The sequence below is a fragment of the Brassica napus genome, chromosome C4, assembly GCF_020379485.1.
Source record: "Brassica napus cultivar Da-Ae chromosome C4, Da-Ae, whole genome shotgun sequence".
NCBI lineage: Eukaryota > Viridiplantae > Streptophyta > Magnoliopsida > Brassicales > Brassicaceae > Brassica > Brassica napus.
In genome coordinates, this window is record NC_063447.1 from 47522478 (window position 1) to 47538154 (window position 15677).

Sequence of the window (15677 nt, forward strand, 5' to 3'; positions counted from 1 at the left end):
TCCCTTCTCTCTGGACGATTTCCGGCGAATCCGCCCTAATCCCATGTATGAACCCTATCCCACTCTCTTAGGTTAGATTTGTTAGGTTTTTAAGTAGATTTGATGATTTTGGAATGATATTTATAGATTTTTGTTAGGGTGAATGGTAGGATTGTGTAAAATCGAGTTTGATTATGGTATTCACTTGATTTGTAATTTTTGTTTTAGTTTTTATTAATTTTGTGGTTATAAAAACCTTATTGATAATTATGTATATATAATATGAAAACCTTTTTTGTATATAAAATCTTTTTTTTTTCATTATAAAATCATTTATATATTTATTAAACATTTTTAATATCTATAAAACTTTTTTTGTGATTAAAAACTATTATTTGGGATTTTGTTTTTTAGAAAAAAAAAATATATATATATATATAATATAAATTTCTATATTTATTAAACATTTTTAATATTATTAAAACTTATTTTTTGTAATTATTAAACTATTTTTTATTTATTAAAACTATTTTTTGTAATTATTAAACTATTTTTTATTTATTAAAACTATTTTTGTAATTATTAAACTATTTATTTATTTGTGATTAAACTATTTTTTAAATATGTTTTTTTTATTTATTAAATTATTAGAACTAATTCTTAAATATGTTTTTTTTTTAATTTACAGGTCTAATGATGATCAGACCCGGCCTCGACAGCGTCGTGGTCGTGGTGGTACGGGGAGCCAGTCTCGGGATTCGAGCCAGATTCAGGATTTCGCTTCGCCCCACAGCTCCTACCATACATCTCCCTCTCCATTTCCCGCTTCTGCTCCTCTCGTTCCCGCTGCTGCACCCGCTCCTGCTCCTCCGGGTCCTCCGGGAGTGATGAGTGTTGCGGAGTTGGTTCGACAGCCCGGTCGTGACCATCTTCCCTATCTCACTCCGTATCCACATGGACGGGGTCAAACATGGTAATTAAACGTATTTTTTTATATTAAAATTTGATTCATTATAAAAAATTTGTTCTTTTTATTATGTTCAACCGATCCGGGGACGGGATCAGCGCATGGATCAACCGTATGATGTACTTGGCCCTCGACAAGGGACATCCGACTTTCACTGACTTCCCAACCGAGAAGCAGCATCTGTGGTTTCGTCAGTTTGCGGTAACTATTCTAATTTTTTACTTATATTTTTAATCTTTATTATAAATTTTCTACAAATTGTATTTTTTTTTCAGCAAGAATTCAACTGGAATTCCGATGAGACGCTCTTTATCTATCACCACTTCGTCCATAAAGTTATGGGCAACTATGGGAAGCAGATCCACGAGTGGAAGAAGAAGTGGAAAATCAACAAGGTTGTTTTTAATTTATTAAACAAATTTTTAATTTATTAAACTATTTTTTTATTTATTAAACTATTTTTTTTTTATTAAAAGGTCTCAAAGTCGATGTACAACACGGTCTGGACGGAGTTGTGTGCGCATTGGGATATGGAAGTGACGAAAGAAACTTCTTCCACCAATTCCACCAACCGCAAAAGCGACCGTAAAGGGAAGGGCGTCTTCAAGCATAACTTGGGTGCTCAATCTATTGCCACTCTGGGGGATCGCAAGGTAAGTTCAGCCGTTTTTTCTTCAATTATTTAAGTTTTGAAATTTTATTTTTTGTGCATTTCTTCTAATTTCTAATGTTTGTTTAATTTATGTTTTTTTCAAGGCGGAAGAAAATGATGGCGAGCCGGTTGATGATCTCGCCCTAATGAAGATGGCGTATACCAATAAGAAGACCGGCCAGATTGATGACGGTCTTGTGAGGGAAGTGGTCACCCTGGTCCAAACTCAGGTGCAAGACGAAGTGTCTCAGCTTCAAACCGAGGATGACGATTCGACGGCTTCGACCAACTTGTCCCGGTTTCGAATCAACGAAATCGTTGAATCGGTAAGTTCTTTTTTTAAAGTTCAATTCATTTGTTTCTTGATTTTTATTTTATCATCTTTTTATATTATTTAAATTTGGCTATTTTCTATTTCAGTCGGTTCCAAAGAAGAAGGGACGTTTGGTCGGTTTGGGTCGTCGCACCCGGTCGGTTCCTCCTTTTTCTGCACCACCGCCCTTTGTTGATCCAGAAGTACTTACGGCTCAGTTGAAGGACAAGGATGATCGCATATATTTGTTGGAGACCCAGATGGCGGCTCAACAGGCGGGCTAGGAGGCACAGAAGAGGCTGAACCAGCAAATGATGGAGATGATGCAGAGGATGTACCCAAACGAGGTGTACCCAAACGAGGTGTTCCCGAACGTGCAAGACCCGTAGTTTTTTTTTTTTTCAAAAACTCGGAATGTTTTATTTTTATTTGTACAACTTTGAATATTATCTAATATGTTTTTTCAATTTTAATTTTAATTTTATATTTTCGAATTTAAATTTCAAAATTTTTATTTTTTTAAAAAAAAATAATTTTTTTTTGAAATTCCGAGTAAATGAACCCTCGGAAATTTCAGACGAACATTTCCTCGGAATATACCGAGGGACTCCTTCCTCGGAATATACCGAGGGACTCATTCCTCGGAATTTTCCGAGGGCTCCGTTCCTCGGAAATTCCCGATGAAAATTCCGAGGAACATTTCGTCGGAACTTCCGAGGATTGAACCATCGGAAAGTCCATCGAAATATCCCGAGGAAGTTCTCCCTCGGTATATTCCGAGGACCTTTCCGACGAACTGGTGGTCCTCGGAGTTTCTTTGGAAATTCATTTCCTCGGAATTCCGTCGGAAATTTCTGAGGGATTTCCGAGGAGTTATTTCCGAGGAATAACGTTATTCCGACGACATTCCGACGATTTTTTCTCTCGGTATGCCGCTGTTTTCTTGTAGCGATAGTTCATTCGAATAGATGTAGATAGGTCGATCTGTGGACTAAGAGACCTTGGATACCTATCTTAGATTAAAAGAAAAAGGTAAAAAGGAAATAAGCTCTCTACGTCCGTGTCATATTGTGTAACACATGTATCATCGGTAAGTGATTCATAGATTAAATGATTACTGAAGCAAATTTCTACAATTTAATACGTACGATTTATATATATATATGTTTCTTAGCCGTTTTATAGAACACGGATTTAATATTTTCATTTCCATGTTGATGATTTTATTTAGAGAAAATTGTTTTTTTAGACAAAAAAAAGAGGTATATCGTCTTATTTGACTAATCTCAAATTTATACTATTTTTATAAAGCTTTTTCCAATTTATAAAAAAAATCAAATAAATAGTTTTACAAACAAAAAAATTAGAAAAAATAGGAACTGCATTGTAAATACATATACCAATGTAGAAGTATTTTTTGGTTCTAAAAATATTTAAACAAAAATTTCAGATTTCGTTCTACGGACGGTAGAATGTACATTTTACAAAGTAGAAAATAAAATCCACGTTTTTTTATTATATCTACTATAATTAGAATAAGTCATCCACATTTTTCATTAAATCTATTAAGATTAGAATAAGTGATCTACGGAAATAACAGTAATCTAAAAATATTTGAAATACACATTTTGCGCTTTATCTATCTTTCTAAAATATGTAAAACCAACAATCTACACATTAATCAAAATCTAAAACCTATAGAAACATATTTTAAACGGCTTAACTGTAAGTAGATTCTACGGATAAGTATGAACAATTCCGAAAATATGGGAATTGAATTTATGAAAATATTAGGAAATATTATGTTACCATTTTTGAAAAATCGTATTTTGCACACAAAAATACTAACCGAAATAGTAATATTCTTTTCTATTTAATTTATTTATTATTTTTTTAACATATATAATAAATTAAATTAATTTTTAAATTGTAATTAAGCTAATTTAAAAGTATAATAAGCAATTAAGAAAGTATTAACGTAATGAGACAATTACACTGTGACTAGTGTTATGAGACAATGTATCTGTTTTTTAGTCTAAAATATAATTTTCCCTTATATTTATGGCTTCACACGCACGATATTTTTTATTTGCTTTGGATCAAATCTGTTGTATCTAGCTTCTTTTGTTTTCTTCTTGGACGGAAATAATTTATTGCCCATTTTTCTATTAAGCATGTTGACAGGGCCCACTCATTATTATTTGTGGGCCGTATGCAATGGTTTTAGATTTGCAAGAATAATAAAGAGAATTTTGCAAAAAAAAGACTCAACTTTAAAAAGCCCCAAAAAGTGCAGATGTTTTTTGAGACCTAGTACAAATGCACCCTTATGCCATAACCAGAACTGTATGTAGGGAATATGTATCCAGAAAAGATATAATATGAAGCTTAGATCTTCAATCAGATCCTAAATTGATATTTTTCTGTACAAACTACTTTCATACTTGCAATTATGTTTCCTAGAAGCAGTCATTTGGTGGTGTAAACATTAGTATGAAAGTAATATATAGAAATCAATTTTCTAGCACACTTTTCTAACTACCATACTCATGCAAGTTTTTTTTTTTGATAAACTCTATCGGCCGATCCGGTCGGCCCGGGAAGAACACACTTAGAACATCTGCATCAGTGAACTCCATGGGGAGTTCACACAGTTTTCGAAAAAAAAAATATTAAAATAAACAAAAGCAATGAACCTGCCTCTTGGGAGTTCACTGCACTGAACCCGGATCATCACTGTAGCGCAGGCCCCACGACACGTGGCGGCCCGCGATTGGTCCGATTAATAATATTTTTTTTTTTTAAAAAAAAACAAAAATCAAACAGAAAAAAATAATAATAAAAAAATACTTTGTGAACCCCTTTGATGGGGTTCACTAATGCTGATGCTCTTAGTGCTACAAAGTGGACTAGCCCGAAAGCATACCACACAGCCTGACCCGAGTTTGGAATACCTTCCGACTAATGCCGGAGTTGGACCAATCATTTGTTATGGTCCACCATGTAAACCACTTGGACCGAAGTCGAATCCCAGACTGGTCAAGTAGTGATAATTTAGTTTCTAGAGGGAATCGAACCCAGAACTGATGTGGGTACATACCAAAAACCCCAAGAGATTGCCACTAGGCTACCATCACTTGGTTATACTGTGCAAGTTATGTTTAAAATGATTTACATAAGAAGTATTTGTGGTAGAATTGAAATGAACGGTTTGAATCCTTCATCATAATATCATAATATGTATGCTACCCACACCAATTTTTTGTTTGTTTACATTCAATTTGCTAACTTAAAGAATAAAGATACCAAGACATTTATAAACTGAACTAAGTGAGTCTTATCTACAAATCAGTTAATATATTTATATACAACATTTACTATCATAATGCATGCACATACAAGATGATTTCCAGTTTACCCACCCCCCAATTCAGTACATTACAAAACCGACCCAACCAAGTACAAGCGGATACATATGATGCGTGATTACGATGAATATTTACACTGTATACACATCTGGACACACAGACTTTTAAGTATGGTCACGGAGCTGAATGTGAATAATTATAAGTACGTGTCTGAAAAGACAAAATGTTGAGAGAGGTAAGATCAAAGTCGTCTGAATCACAATAAACCACAGAAGGGCTTGGGTGATTATGTCTCCCTTCGTAAGTTGTCAACACATAATCAGGATTGCTCGTATCTCTCTCGATCTTCTTCTTCACGATGCAATTGGGGTTCGAACACTTGTGATAATGCCTGTTTCAAATAATTAACACAAATCGCTTAGTAAACTCTGTCAGATTCTATATGATTTGTAATATAATGGTTTGGTTATAATCAGTTATATATAATAGATAGTGTGGTCCAATAATAATTGAACCAGTGTTAGCTTACAGATAACAATATCGTCATTTATATGTCCACTTGAAATCAATGGTAACATACAACAAAGAAATTAAGTATGATATTCCCATGGTGTTAATTGTTATAAGCTTAAGTAACAACTTGTGAGTAGTGAACATAAAACTGGAGCATATGAACAATATTTTAGTTAACAGATATTCAGTAGACGTTAATTAATATATTATATTATATGCCTTACACTTATTGTATATTTAGAACACATGGTCCACATGAATATATAAAACCAAAACACACTGAGATATATTATATATATGCTGATGGCATATATATGTATATATATCTGCATGTTGGCTTTTATACACATAAACATACATATAGGTTGAACAAAAAAAAAAAAAAAAACATACATATAGAAACATGTATTTGAACACGAAACATCTCCTGTGAAGAAGGAACACTAACAATATTATATAGTGTATGAGAAACCTTATTAATTAGTCGAAACTCATAGAGGGGTGCTAATTCTTAATTATAAATATAATGATTATTGAAACTTTATCTTCTTCTTTTTTTTGGAACACACTTTATCATATTTATATAATCGAATTTTGTAGGTAGAAACAAGCTCATACAAATTGTTGTGTAATTTCTACAATGAATAAATGTGTAACACAGAGAAACTGAAACTCCTAGGCTTTGGTTTTATTTTATTTCTTACTAAACCGATGAACAAGGTTTTGTCTGATTTTGACATACCTCGGTGGCTTAGTGCAAAAAGAGCAGTAATTAACTTGTAAAACTCAGAGCCTCGACCATGTAAACAAGTTGGCTATTTGACACTTAACTAATACACACACTTTAAGAGATGCATACTTCCTTAATTATCAAGTGGACATATTTCATTTGCGATACTCAAAACCAACACAAACTATAGTTTTTAGCAAAAAAACAAAGACAAAAACACAAACTATAGCACAAGGCATATGCAAATCCTATTATTCAAGTTGTCATAAACTTTAAATATAAGCATGTACGAGTCGATAAATCGTAACTATATATAAAAATAATTATGCATCCTAATGAAGTTAGAATCAATGATTTACCTCGGAAATGGACTGCCCCTTATCGGTTTCTTGCCGTATTTCCTCCATTTAAATCCGTCATCTAAAGCAATTTCTTCAATAGATTTCGTTTTAAACACGTGAATAATCGGACCATCTTTGTGTCTCTTCCTCTTCTTGATCTCATCAGTTTTGTCCCCTCTATATAAAATTATTATAGTTTGAAATATATCACTGTTATCATATATGGTAATTAAGCTGTATGATAGAAAATTTTGACTTACATTTCAAGGCTCATAGGTGAGGTAACTAGGCTTGTTTGAAGGGGGCTTGTGACTTCTGCAGCCAGTAATTTCTCAGATGAAGTCCAACTCAAGGTGGGTGAGTGATCCTCGAGGCTGATTTGTTCCATGATCATCTGAAAAGCATCATCATAATCATCGGATGTGAAAGTTTTAGGGAAATCTATGAAATTAGGGCTAGGGTTTGAAGGGTAGTTCATTTTCTTTCAAGAATGTTGTTTAGTGTTTCTTGGCGTTGTTGAACTAGGAGGAGGAGGGATCTTGTTAAGCAGATATACTGTTTATATATACACCAAAATCTAAGGGAAAAAATCAAATAAATAATATAACATAACCAAAGTGTCTTTGCATTTAAATAAGTGATAAATAAATATTTATGGCTACTATCACGCGTAAATTCAACGAAGCTTGTTGAATGGAATTGCTACAACGACAAGTGTTTTTCTTTATCTAAACTATTAAAACTGAAGTACAAATAAATTTTAACCCTAAATTTTTCTCAATAATTACTATCCAATACCATTAACCTTATAAATAGCAATTTCCATAAAAATTATTACGAAATTGCCTAATATTTAGATACCTAATAAATTTAGAAGATATGCAATCCTTCATTTAATTTAAATCAAAATCAAAAATTCAATTTTGCAATCCATAAAAAACTATAAAATAGATTAAATTATCAGATTAATTTATTGGTTTATTGAAAATTAAATTAATCAAAATCGTTTAAATTTTTAGAATAATAAAAATAACTCAGTTATATTTAATTAATTAGTCTCTTCTAATTTAATTAGTACAATAATGTATGTATTTAATTTTAAACGTTTACAAAAGCAAATACCCGGGCGGACGCACGGATCAAAATCTAGTTAGTATTATTATTTATTACTATTTCACATCTTAAAAGTTTTACAGATTTTGAAAGCCTCATGTATAGTGGATTGACCAATGATTCATTAATGCTTATACACTGAGAGGTTTGAGTTTTAATTCCCAGAAAAAACATAATTATCAGAACTAATGGAGAAACGGGGTACAAGTGATTATAAAAAAGTCTTACAGATTTTCTTTGAAGTTTGTCCCAATCAAATCCTCGAGTTTAAGGTCACGGGTCCCTTGACAATAATGTTACACTAATTAATCACTTTTGATAAAAGCTAGATCCTAAGTGGATTTAGCTAGCAAGCGAACCAATAGATGATGGTTTCAAAATCTTTTGATTAGGATTAAACCTAATATATTTTCTAGGAGTCTTTTTTTTTAATCTTTTTTGGGGATTCTTAGATAGAATTTGCTTGTATGCAGCTTAGATCCAGGATTTTCTTGCATCTCCTTGCTATTTCATCAGAAATAAATTCACATTCTTGACAAAAAAATGGTTTCAAAATCTTACCAAAAACCTAGCTCTGGTTAACAATATTAATGATTTTAAGCTTTCACCTTTTTTTCTACAGACTACAATACCAAGTACTTTATACACTACAAGAAAACAAGCGATTTCCGACGGCTATATTCGTCGGTTTAGGGGAATTCTGACGAAACTAATCGTCAGAATGGATTCGTCGGAAAAAAAAGTTCGTCGGAGATTCGTCGCAAATTCCGACGGAATTCCGAGCGATACCGACGCCTGATATTCCGACACAAATCCGACAACACATTTCGTCGGGAAAATGTTCATCGGAAATTTATCGGAAATATGTCCGACCACATTTGTCATCGGAAAAGTATTTCCGACGACACACATCTCTCGGAAATTTCTGACGAAACATTGCCGTCGAAAATTTCCGACGAAACATTGTCGTCGGAAATGTCTGAGGAACGTAGGCCGTCGGAATTTCTGACGAAGACGTCGATCGGAAAAAAACCGACAAATTTCCGACGATATATTTTCCGTCGGTCTTTTTTATTTATTATTTTTTTAATAAATTTTATTTTATAAAAAATTATTTTGCTTTAAAATAAAAATCTAAAAAACCAAATTTATATAAAATTTTATAGAAAAAAGTTTTGCATAATTTAAAACAACATTTAAAAGTTTTAAAAACAGAAAAAGAAACTAAGAAAATTCAGCACGAAACAAACATTTCATCTTCTCCAATATCTCTTCGTTTGTCTTCTTCTGACCCGCTAATTCAGCAAGAATTCTGGCGTTCTGCGTCTCCAGCGCCACAATCCGATCATCCTTGTTCTGCAGCTGCTGTATAATCATCAGATCAGGAGGAGCAAACGGAGCTTGTGAAGAGGAAGGACAAGAAGAAGCACGCCGAGCCAAACCAACCAAACGACCTTTCTTCTTTGGAACCGCCTTCAAAATATATATATATATAATAATAATCAAGTTAATATAATAATGCAATTATAAAAAAAAATTACCTCTTCCACCATTTCGTTAATTCGAGCTCGGGTCATGTTCGTGGATGCTGCAGAGGAATCGTCATCTGAGATAGGCTGAGAAGCAAGTAATGCTTCTTTCTGGATTTGCACAAAGTCTATGACATCTTTGATTACGAGATTCTGAATTTCCTCCGTCTTCTTGTTAGTGTACGCCTCTTTCATAACTTCGAGATGATCAACGGGATTACCCGCATTTGCTTAACCCTAAATACAATATTAATCAACACATATATAAAAAAATAATTGAAATATATATATATATATATATATATATATATATATATAACTTACAAGTTCATCTTCTTTAGAAGACATACTGCAAGCACCGAGGTTGTGGACATAAACGCCTTTCCCGCCACAATCGCTCTTGTGGGTGGCTGAGTTTTTGTTGGATTTATCTATAGTGTCCTGGTCCACCCAATGATTCTGCAAATCTAACCAAACCGTTGGGTTGATGAATTTTGGTGTCTTTCCGGCGAGCCATAGCTGCTTCCACTCATATATCTGCTTCGTATAAGTTTATGTCACCTTTTCGTGGAAAGCTAAACGAACAGTTTCCGTGAGGCCTGACTTCCAATTGAAATGTTACTGCCAAGAAAAAAAAGTTAGATAATATTTATTAAAAATTAAAACTCAAAAAAAAAATTAAAATTTAAAAATTACCGCAAAGTTACGGAACCACAAATGGCGCTCGTCGTTAGGCATCACACTATAGGTCGGATATCCCTTGCGGAGCATGGAATACATCATCTGGTTGATGCACCTGCTAATGTCATTTTTCGACTTGTTGAACCTTTAAAAAACAAAATTTTTGTTAGATATAATTTTTTTTGAAAAATAAAAAAATTAAACTAAAAATTTAAGAAAACCAACACGTTTTCCTTCCGTGCTTAAGTTGGTCGGGATGGTAGAAATCGCCTGTGACAGTCAAACCAACATGTTTTCCTTCCGTGCTTAAGTTGGAAAGCATCCGTGTTATCTTGACAATATGGACATGAAAGCCTCTCATGTGTTGTCCATCCAGATAACATATCATATGCGGAAAAATCACTTATTGTCCACATAAGTACCGCCCGCATCTGAAAGTTTTCTTTGCACGAAATATCGTATGTCTCAGCACCATGCACCCATAATTGTTGCAACTCATGTATCAATGGCTGAAGAAAGACATCTAATGATCTCTTAGGATGCTCTGGCCCAGGGACAAGAGTGGAGAGAAATAAAAACTCTCGTCGCATGCACAAATTCGGCGGTAAGTTGTACGGTGTCAGAATCACTGGCCATAGAGAATATTGTCTTCCATGGTCTCCAAATAGGCTGAATCCATCAGTACATAATCCAAGATAAACATTTCTTCTTTCTTGGGCAAATTCTGGATATGTTGATTGGAAATGTTTCCAAGCTTTTGCATCTGAAGGATGTCTAATCTGACCATCTGTGCTCTGCATGCCATCTCATTGGTTGGGCTGTGCGTTCAGACTGATACAACCTCTTCCATCTTTCCGTCAAAGGCAAATACCACATCTTTTTGAATGGCACCGGAACTCTTCTCCTCGTATCCTAATAACGAGGTTTCCCACAAAATTTGCATTTATCTCTGTTCTCATCCTCTCTCCAGTAGATCATGCATGTCGATACAAACGTCTATCACCTGATCTGGTAAACAAAGACCCGCTACAAGTTTCTGAACCTCGTAGTATGAACCCGGTGCAAGATTATCCTCTGGTAGAACACCTTTAATAAAATCAGCAATCGCATCCACGCATTCTTCAGCCAAATTATAATCTGTCTTAATACCCATCAATCTAGTTGCAGATGATAAGGGTGAATGACCATCTCTACAATCTTTATATAAAGGCTGTTTTCCTGCATCCAACATGTCAAAAAATCTCCTCGATTCTGCATTGGGTTCTTCCCCTCTATAATGATCATTTACCATCTGCTCAGTACCGACAGCATAATCTACATCCGGTTCTTCTAACCTATCAACAGGCTGAGGTTCGCTAGTACTACCAGATTCATAACCATTTTCCCCATGAAGATACCAAACCTTATAATTCCGTGTAAACCCTCTCATATATAAATGAGTCCAAACATCCCATTCCTTTATAATCCGATTATTATTGCACGAAGAGCAGGGACATCTTAACATACCGGTATTTGCTTCCGGTTGTTGTTGAACAAGCCGCATGAATTCTCCAATGCCTTCTGCATATTCTTCCGTAAGCAAGTTGGTGTTTGGATCCAAATGAGTTTTATCCATCCACAAACGATAATAATTTCCAGAAGACATGATTTTTTTTTTGGAATTGTAGTAAAGAGAATGAGGAGAGAATGAATTGTGAATGAGGGAAATGAGGGAGAGCACGTATTTGTAAAGGAAATTTTCCGACAGAACCGACGGAATTCCGACGGAAAAGCATCAAACCGTCGGAAATTCGTCGGAAACTGTCAACGGTAATAATATTCGTCGGAATTCCGTCAGAAATAAAATGGTTAAAAAATTTTCGTCGGAATTTCGTCGGTATTTTCCGACGAAATTCCGACGACAATATAAAATAAAAAACTTAAAAAACACTCGCGTAACGGTTATATACTTTCGTCGGAATTTCGTAGGAATTGTCCGATGAAATTCCGACGATACGAAATTCCGACGAAAGTAAAAAAATAGAAAACATATAAAAATGTCGCGTAATAGATATATTCTTTCCTCGGAAAATGGTGGGAATTTCATCGAAAGTTACCGATAAAGTAATGTTCGTCGGTATTTCGTTGGAAATTACCGACGAATGCGAAAATAAACTGTTCGGTATTAGGTTAGAAATGCGTCATAAATTTCCGACGAATTTCGTCGCCGTCGGAATGTTCCATGTTTTCTTGTAGTGATATCGTAATATAATGTTGTCGATACAAAGAAAAATCGTAATATTGATTAATCATGAAAGTGGTCAAATATTTAAATACAGTTTTAAAGGCATCATGATTCATGAGTATTCATGCTACATGTATCGAATTGCAGGAATGACTATTTTCGTAGTTGACAATTTGTTTATAATCATGGATCTGTATGCTGCAAATGAAATTACTATATGACCATGTCTCCTGAGTCTTTCGAACTTTGGCCTAATCAAAAGAGTGACAACCGTTTTAGTATTATAACATGAAAAATTTAACACTTAAAGAGATCTTTTACGGATCTTATGCTTATAGGACAAGTAGTTCCATGGTTATTTATTTCTAAAAGTAATACTCAATGCCTTATAGGGCACTGCAAGTAGTCTTTAAAAGAAAAGAAGTATATATGGTCAAACACCAACCTTTGCATGCGTCGCCAAATTAATATATAAACAAGCACCTATCACATTTTAAGAAATTTAATAAATTGTTACCAACTTACCATCACTGATAGTTTTCTTTTTTTCGAGCCAGTGGTTAATTAATTAACTCTCTTTAACAAAATTCTAAACTATTCTTAAAAGCTTGTGAAACATGTAAAGTGCGACTTTTCTTTATAGCCATGTAGGACGCGCACCTTATGTTGCCAATATTTTGATTTATAAACAAAACTTTAGAATTATAAAGTTTCGAATATTCTAGCAACCAATGTCGAGATGTAGTATTTGCTATAATATCTTATTGCATGGTGATATTTGTAGTGTATATAACTTGCTGGTTACTTCTTAGCCTCTAACTTTAATAAGGTCGGAGGCAATGACGTCAGGGAGATGACGTCAACCGTCTTACGTCATTTTCCGTTTGCTGATTGCCGTGGAGCCGAGCTAATTAGTTTTAAGTAAAAATAATTTTATAATTATATGGCTTTTGTCGTTGGTGCTTCGTAGGCCGAGTGGAGAGGCACATGACTGATCAACGATGCTCGCGATTGCCACGTGGAAAACTTCATTTTTGAAGGACCTACTTTATAGCATATTCCTCGTTTCTTGATCTTGCGCGAGAAATTTACAAGCGTGAAAGAGTTGCAATTGGCTGCTTATATTTTAAAGTTAAAGTACTTAAACCTTTTGATTCAAGTCTTATCACCTCATCCATCAACTATGGCTGAATACGTTATCTTATGTTTTCTTAAGCTGTTTATTTCTCTTTTTGAGTTGTGTTTACATTCTTTTCAGTTTTTTAACAAAAGTTATCGACGAAACAAGTAGCAGAACAGAGCTTCTGGTCAAGTGGCAAGGGGTACGGCTTGGGATATCACCATATTTCAAGTTCGATCTATCTGTCATTCGAAACTAAGTTACATTTTCTTAGTCATTCTACGCGGATATGGACTACTTCTTTTTGTCCATTTGAATATCCGGAAGAGAGTCTATCCGTGGGATGCACATTTCATCCAAGAGTTAGGTCTGTATTTTTAATAAACTCGAGTTTAACCTTTTTTTTCTAAGTTACAAAAAAAAAACAAGTAGTAGAAGAAACAAAACGACTATAATAAACAAAAAATGGCAAACAAGACAATTAATAGTCAAAACACCGATAGTAATTAAAACGAGAGTGAGAAGCTGGGAACAAAGATGAAAAATAGATGGTTTCGGAACCAGAAAAATGGCCAGCATTTGAAAGTTATTTGGAGGACATTAAGCACTTAAAAAGAAGTTTCTTCAACTCAGACATCGTTTATGTACCCCGAATGGAGAACCTACGGACGGATAGCTTAGCACGCAGTGCTAGGAAACAACCGTCTTTCGTCGTTCACATGGATGCGGAGTTACCGATTTGGTTTACAGAGTCAACACAAGTATGTAAATGTTTGCTGAAAAAAAAAGATGAAAAACAGATGTTTGGACAACGTTTCTGTAAAATCTTAATTTCTGATAATCAATGATGCATGTATTCTCCCAATAGCAGAAAAAAATGATGCATGTATTCTTCAAAAAAAAATGTAAAAAAACCAAAAGATATTTATTTGGTTATATATATATCACTAAGTATATTTATCTTTTTGGTTGCTTATTTAAAAAATATTATCTGATTAAACATGTTTGAGATAGAGTTGTAGAACGATGGATGTTTGATATTAAGTGAGCCAAAAACATATAAAAATATTAAGTAGTGATTTTATATATAATTAATTAGTGAATAAGTAGTTTGAATCTTCCAAAATTAACACATCGATCATCCGATGGATGGTGAATCTCACATACTGAGTAAACGAACATGGAAAAATAAAGAGAAGGTTAACTATTTCACATTAGCGCGCGGTGGTTGCAGTTTCATTCTGCACCTTAAAAAGTATTGGTTATTAACTTATTATATGAGTCCGATCTTGATAAAAACCAACTAACTATACATAAAAGAACAGTTCTTTTTGTTTGTTAATAAAGCTCTATATTTTGGGGTTCTTACATAAACAATTTACTACAATACCAGTTCTATTTTTAATGAAATGATCATTTCAGGTCTGATACTTTTGGACCACAAAGAAAAAAGGAGGAAGGTTAACAATTCTTTGCGTGTTTTACAACTTACAAGTTGGGAATTCACTATCTGGGCGATGCTACTTGCTACTTGCTACAATACGAATATTTCACAGTGCTTTTCACTGTTACAATAAAATATCTACTTTTACATGATTGAAAGATCAGTATAACATCCGTTGCGAGAGTTTTGTAAGGATAAAATGTGATGCCATATTGAATATCTTCCATATATAAACGGTCGCGTGTTGGACATAGTCACGTTGACTCATTCGCTATAAATTTCAAATCTCCGAGAAGTGCTGTGCCTACTAGACATCGTGTCATCTGAAGAAACTTCTCGGTTAATATGGTTGACAAAACCAAAATCAATTTTTGTCTTTTACTTAATTGTATTTTAGGCTTGGTTAACTAATATTTGATGTAAAAATCTAATATTCTACTAAAAATCATAGTCATATACGTCGTAACTTCATTTGGTTCATATTTCCTATATATTAATTGAGAAACATTACAACTTCTTTTTGTAGTCATGTGTCATCACTAAGATGATTCTTAGATCCATTAGAGAAATATGTTGGTTCATCTAATTATATAATAAATTTTTTATTAAACTAACCATAAATTTATTATTAGTGTTATTTATTATTTCCTTAAGTAAAAGTTACGGAATTGCCTAATGTAGATAAAATATATATATCAATTAA

The 15677-nt window shown here is 33.7% G+C and overlaps 2 protein-coding genes across 2 annotated transcripts; both read right to left on the reverse strand.

Moving 5' to 3' along the window:
• Nucleotides 1–5020: 5020 nt before the first annotated feature.
• LOC106374426 (probable WRKY transcription factor 59) lies at nt 5021–7420 on the reverse strand. Its single transcript, XM_013814456.3, has 3 exons — nt 7124–7420; nt 6882–7040; nt 5021–5670 (listed from the first exon to the last, which is right to left on the reverse strand). Exons 1-3 carry the CDS (start codon nt 7339–7341, stop codon nt 5454–5456), a joined length of 594 nt encoding a protein of 197 aa, XP_013669910.1. The 5' UTR covers nt 7342–7420; the 3' UTR covers nt 5021–5453.
• A 1780-nt stretch (nt 7421–9200) lies between these two features.
• Nucleotides 9201–11752, reverse strand: LOC125586125. Its single transcript, XM_048755942.1, has 5 exons — nt 11693–11752; nt 11475–11588; nt 9830–10042; nt 9518–9616; nt 9201–9449 (listed from the first exon to the last, which is right to left on the reverse strand). The coding sequence occupies exons 1-5, from the start codon at nt 11750–11752 to the stop codon at nt 9201–9203; spliced, it is 735 nt and encodes a 244-aa protein (XP_048611899.1).
• Between the last annotated feature and the right edge of the window lie 3925 nt (nt 11753–15677).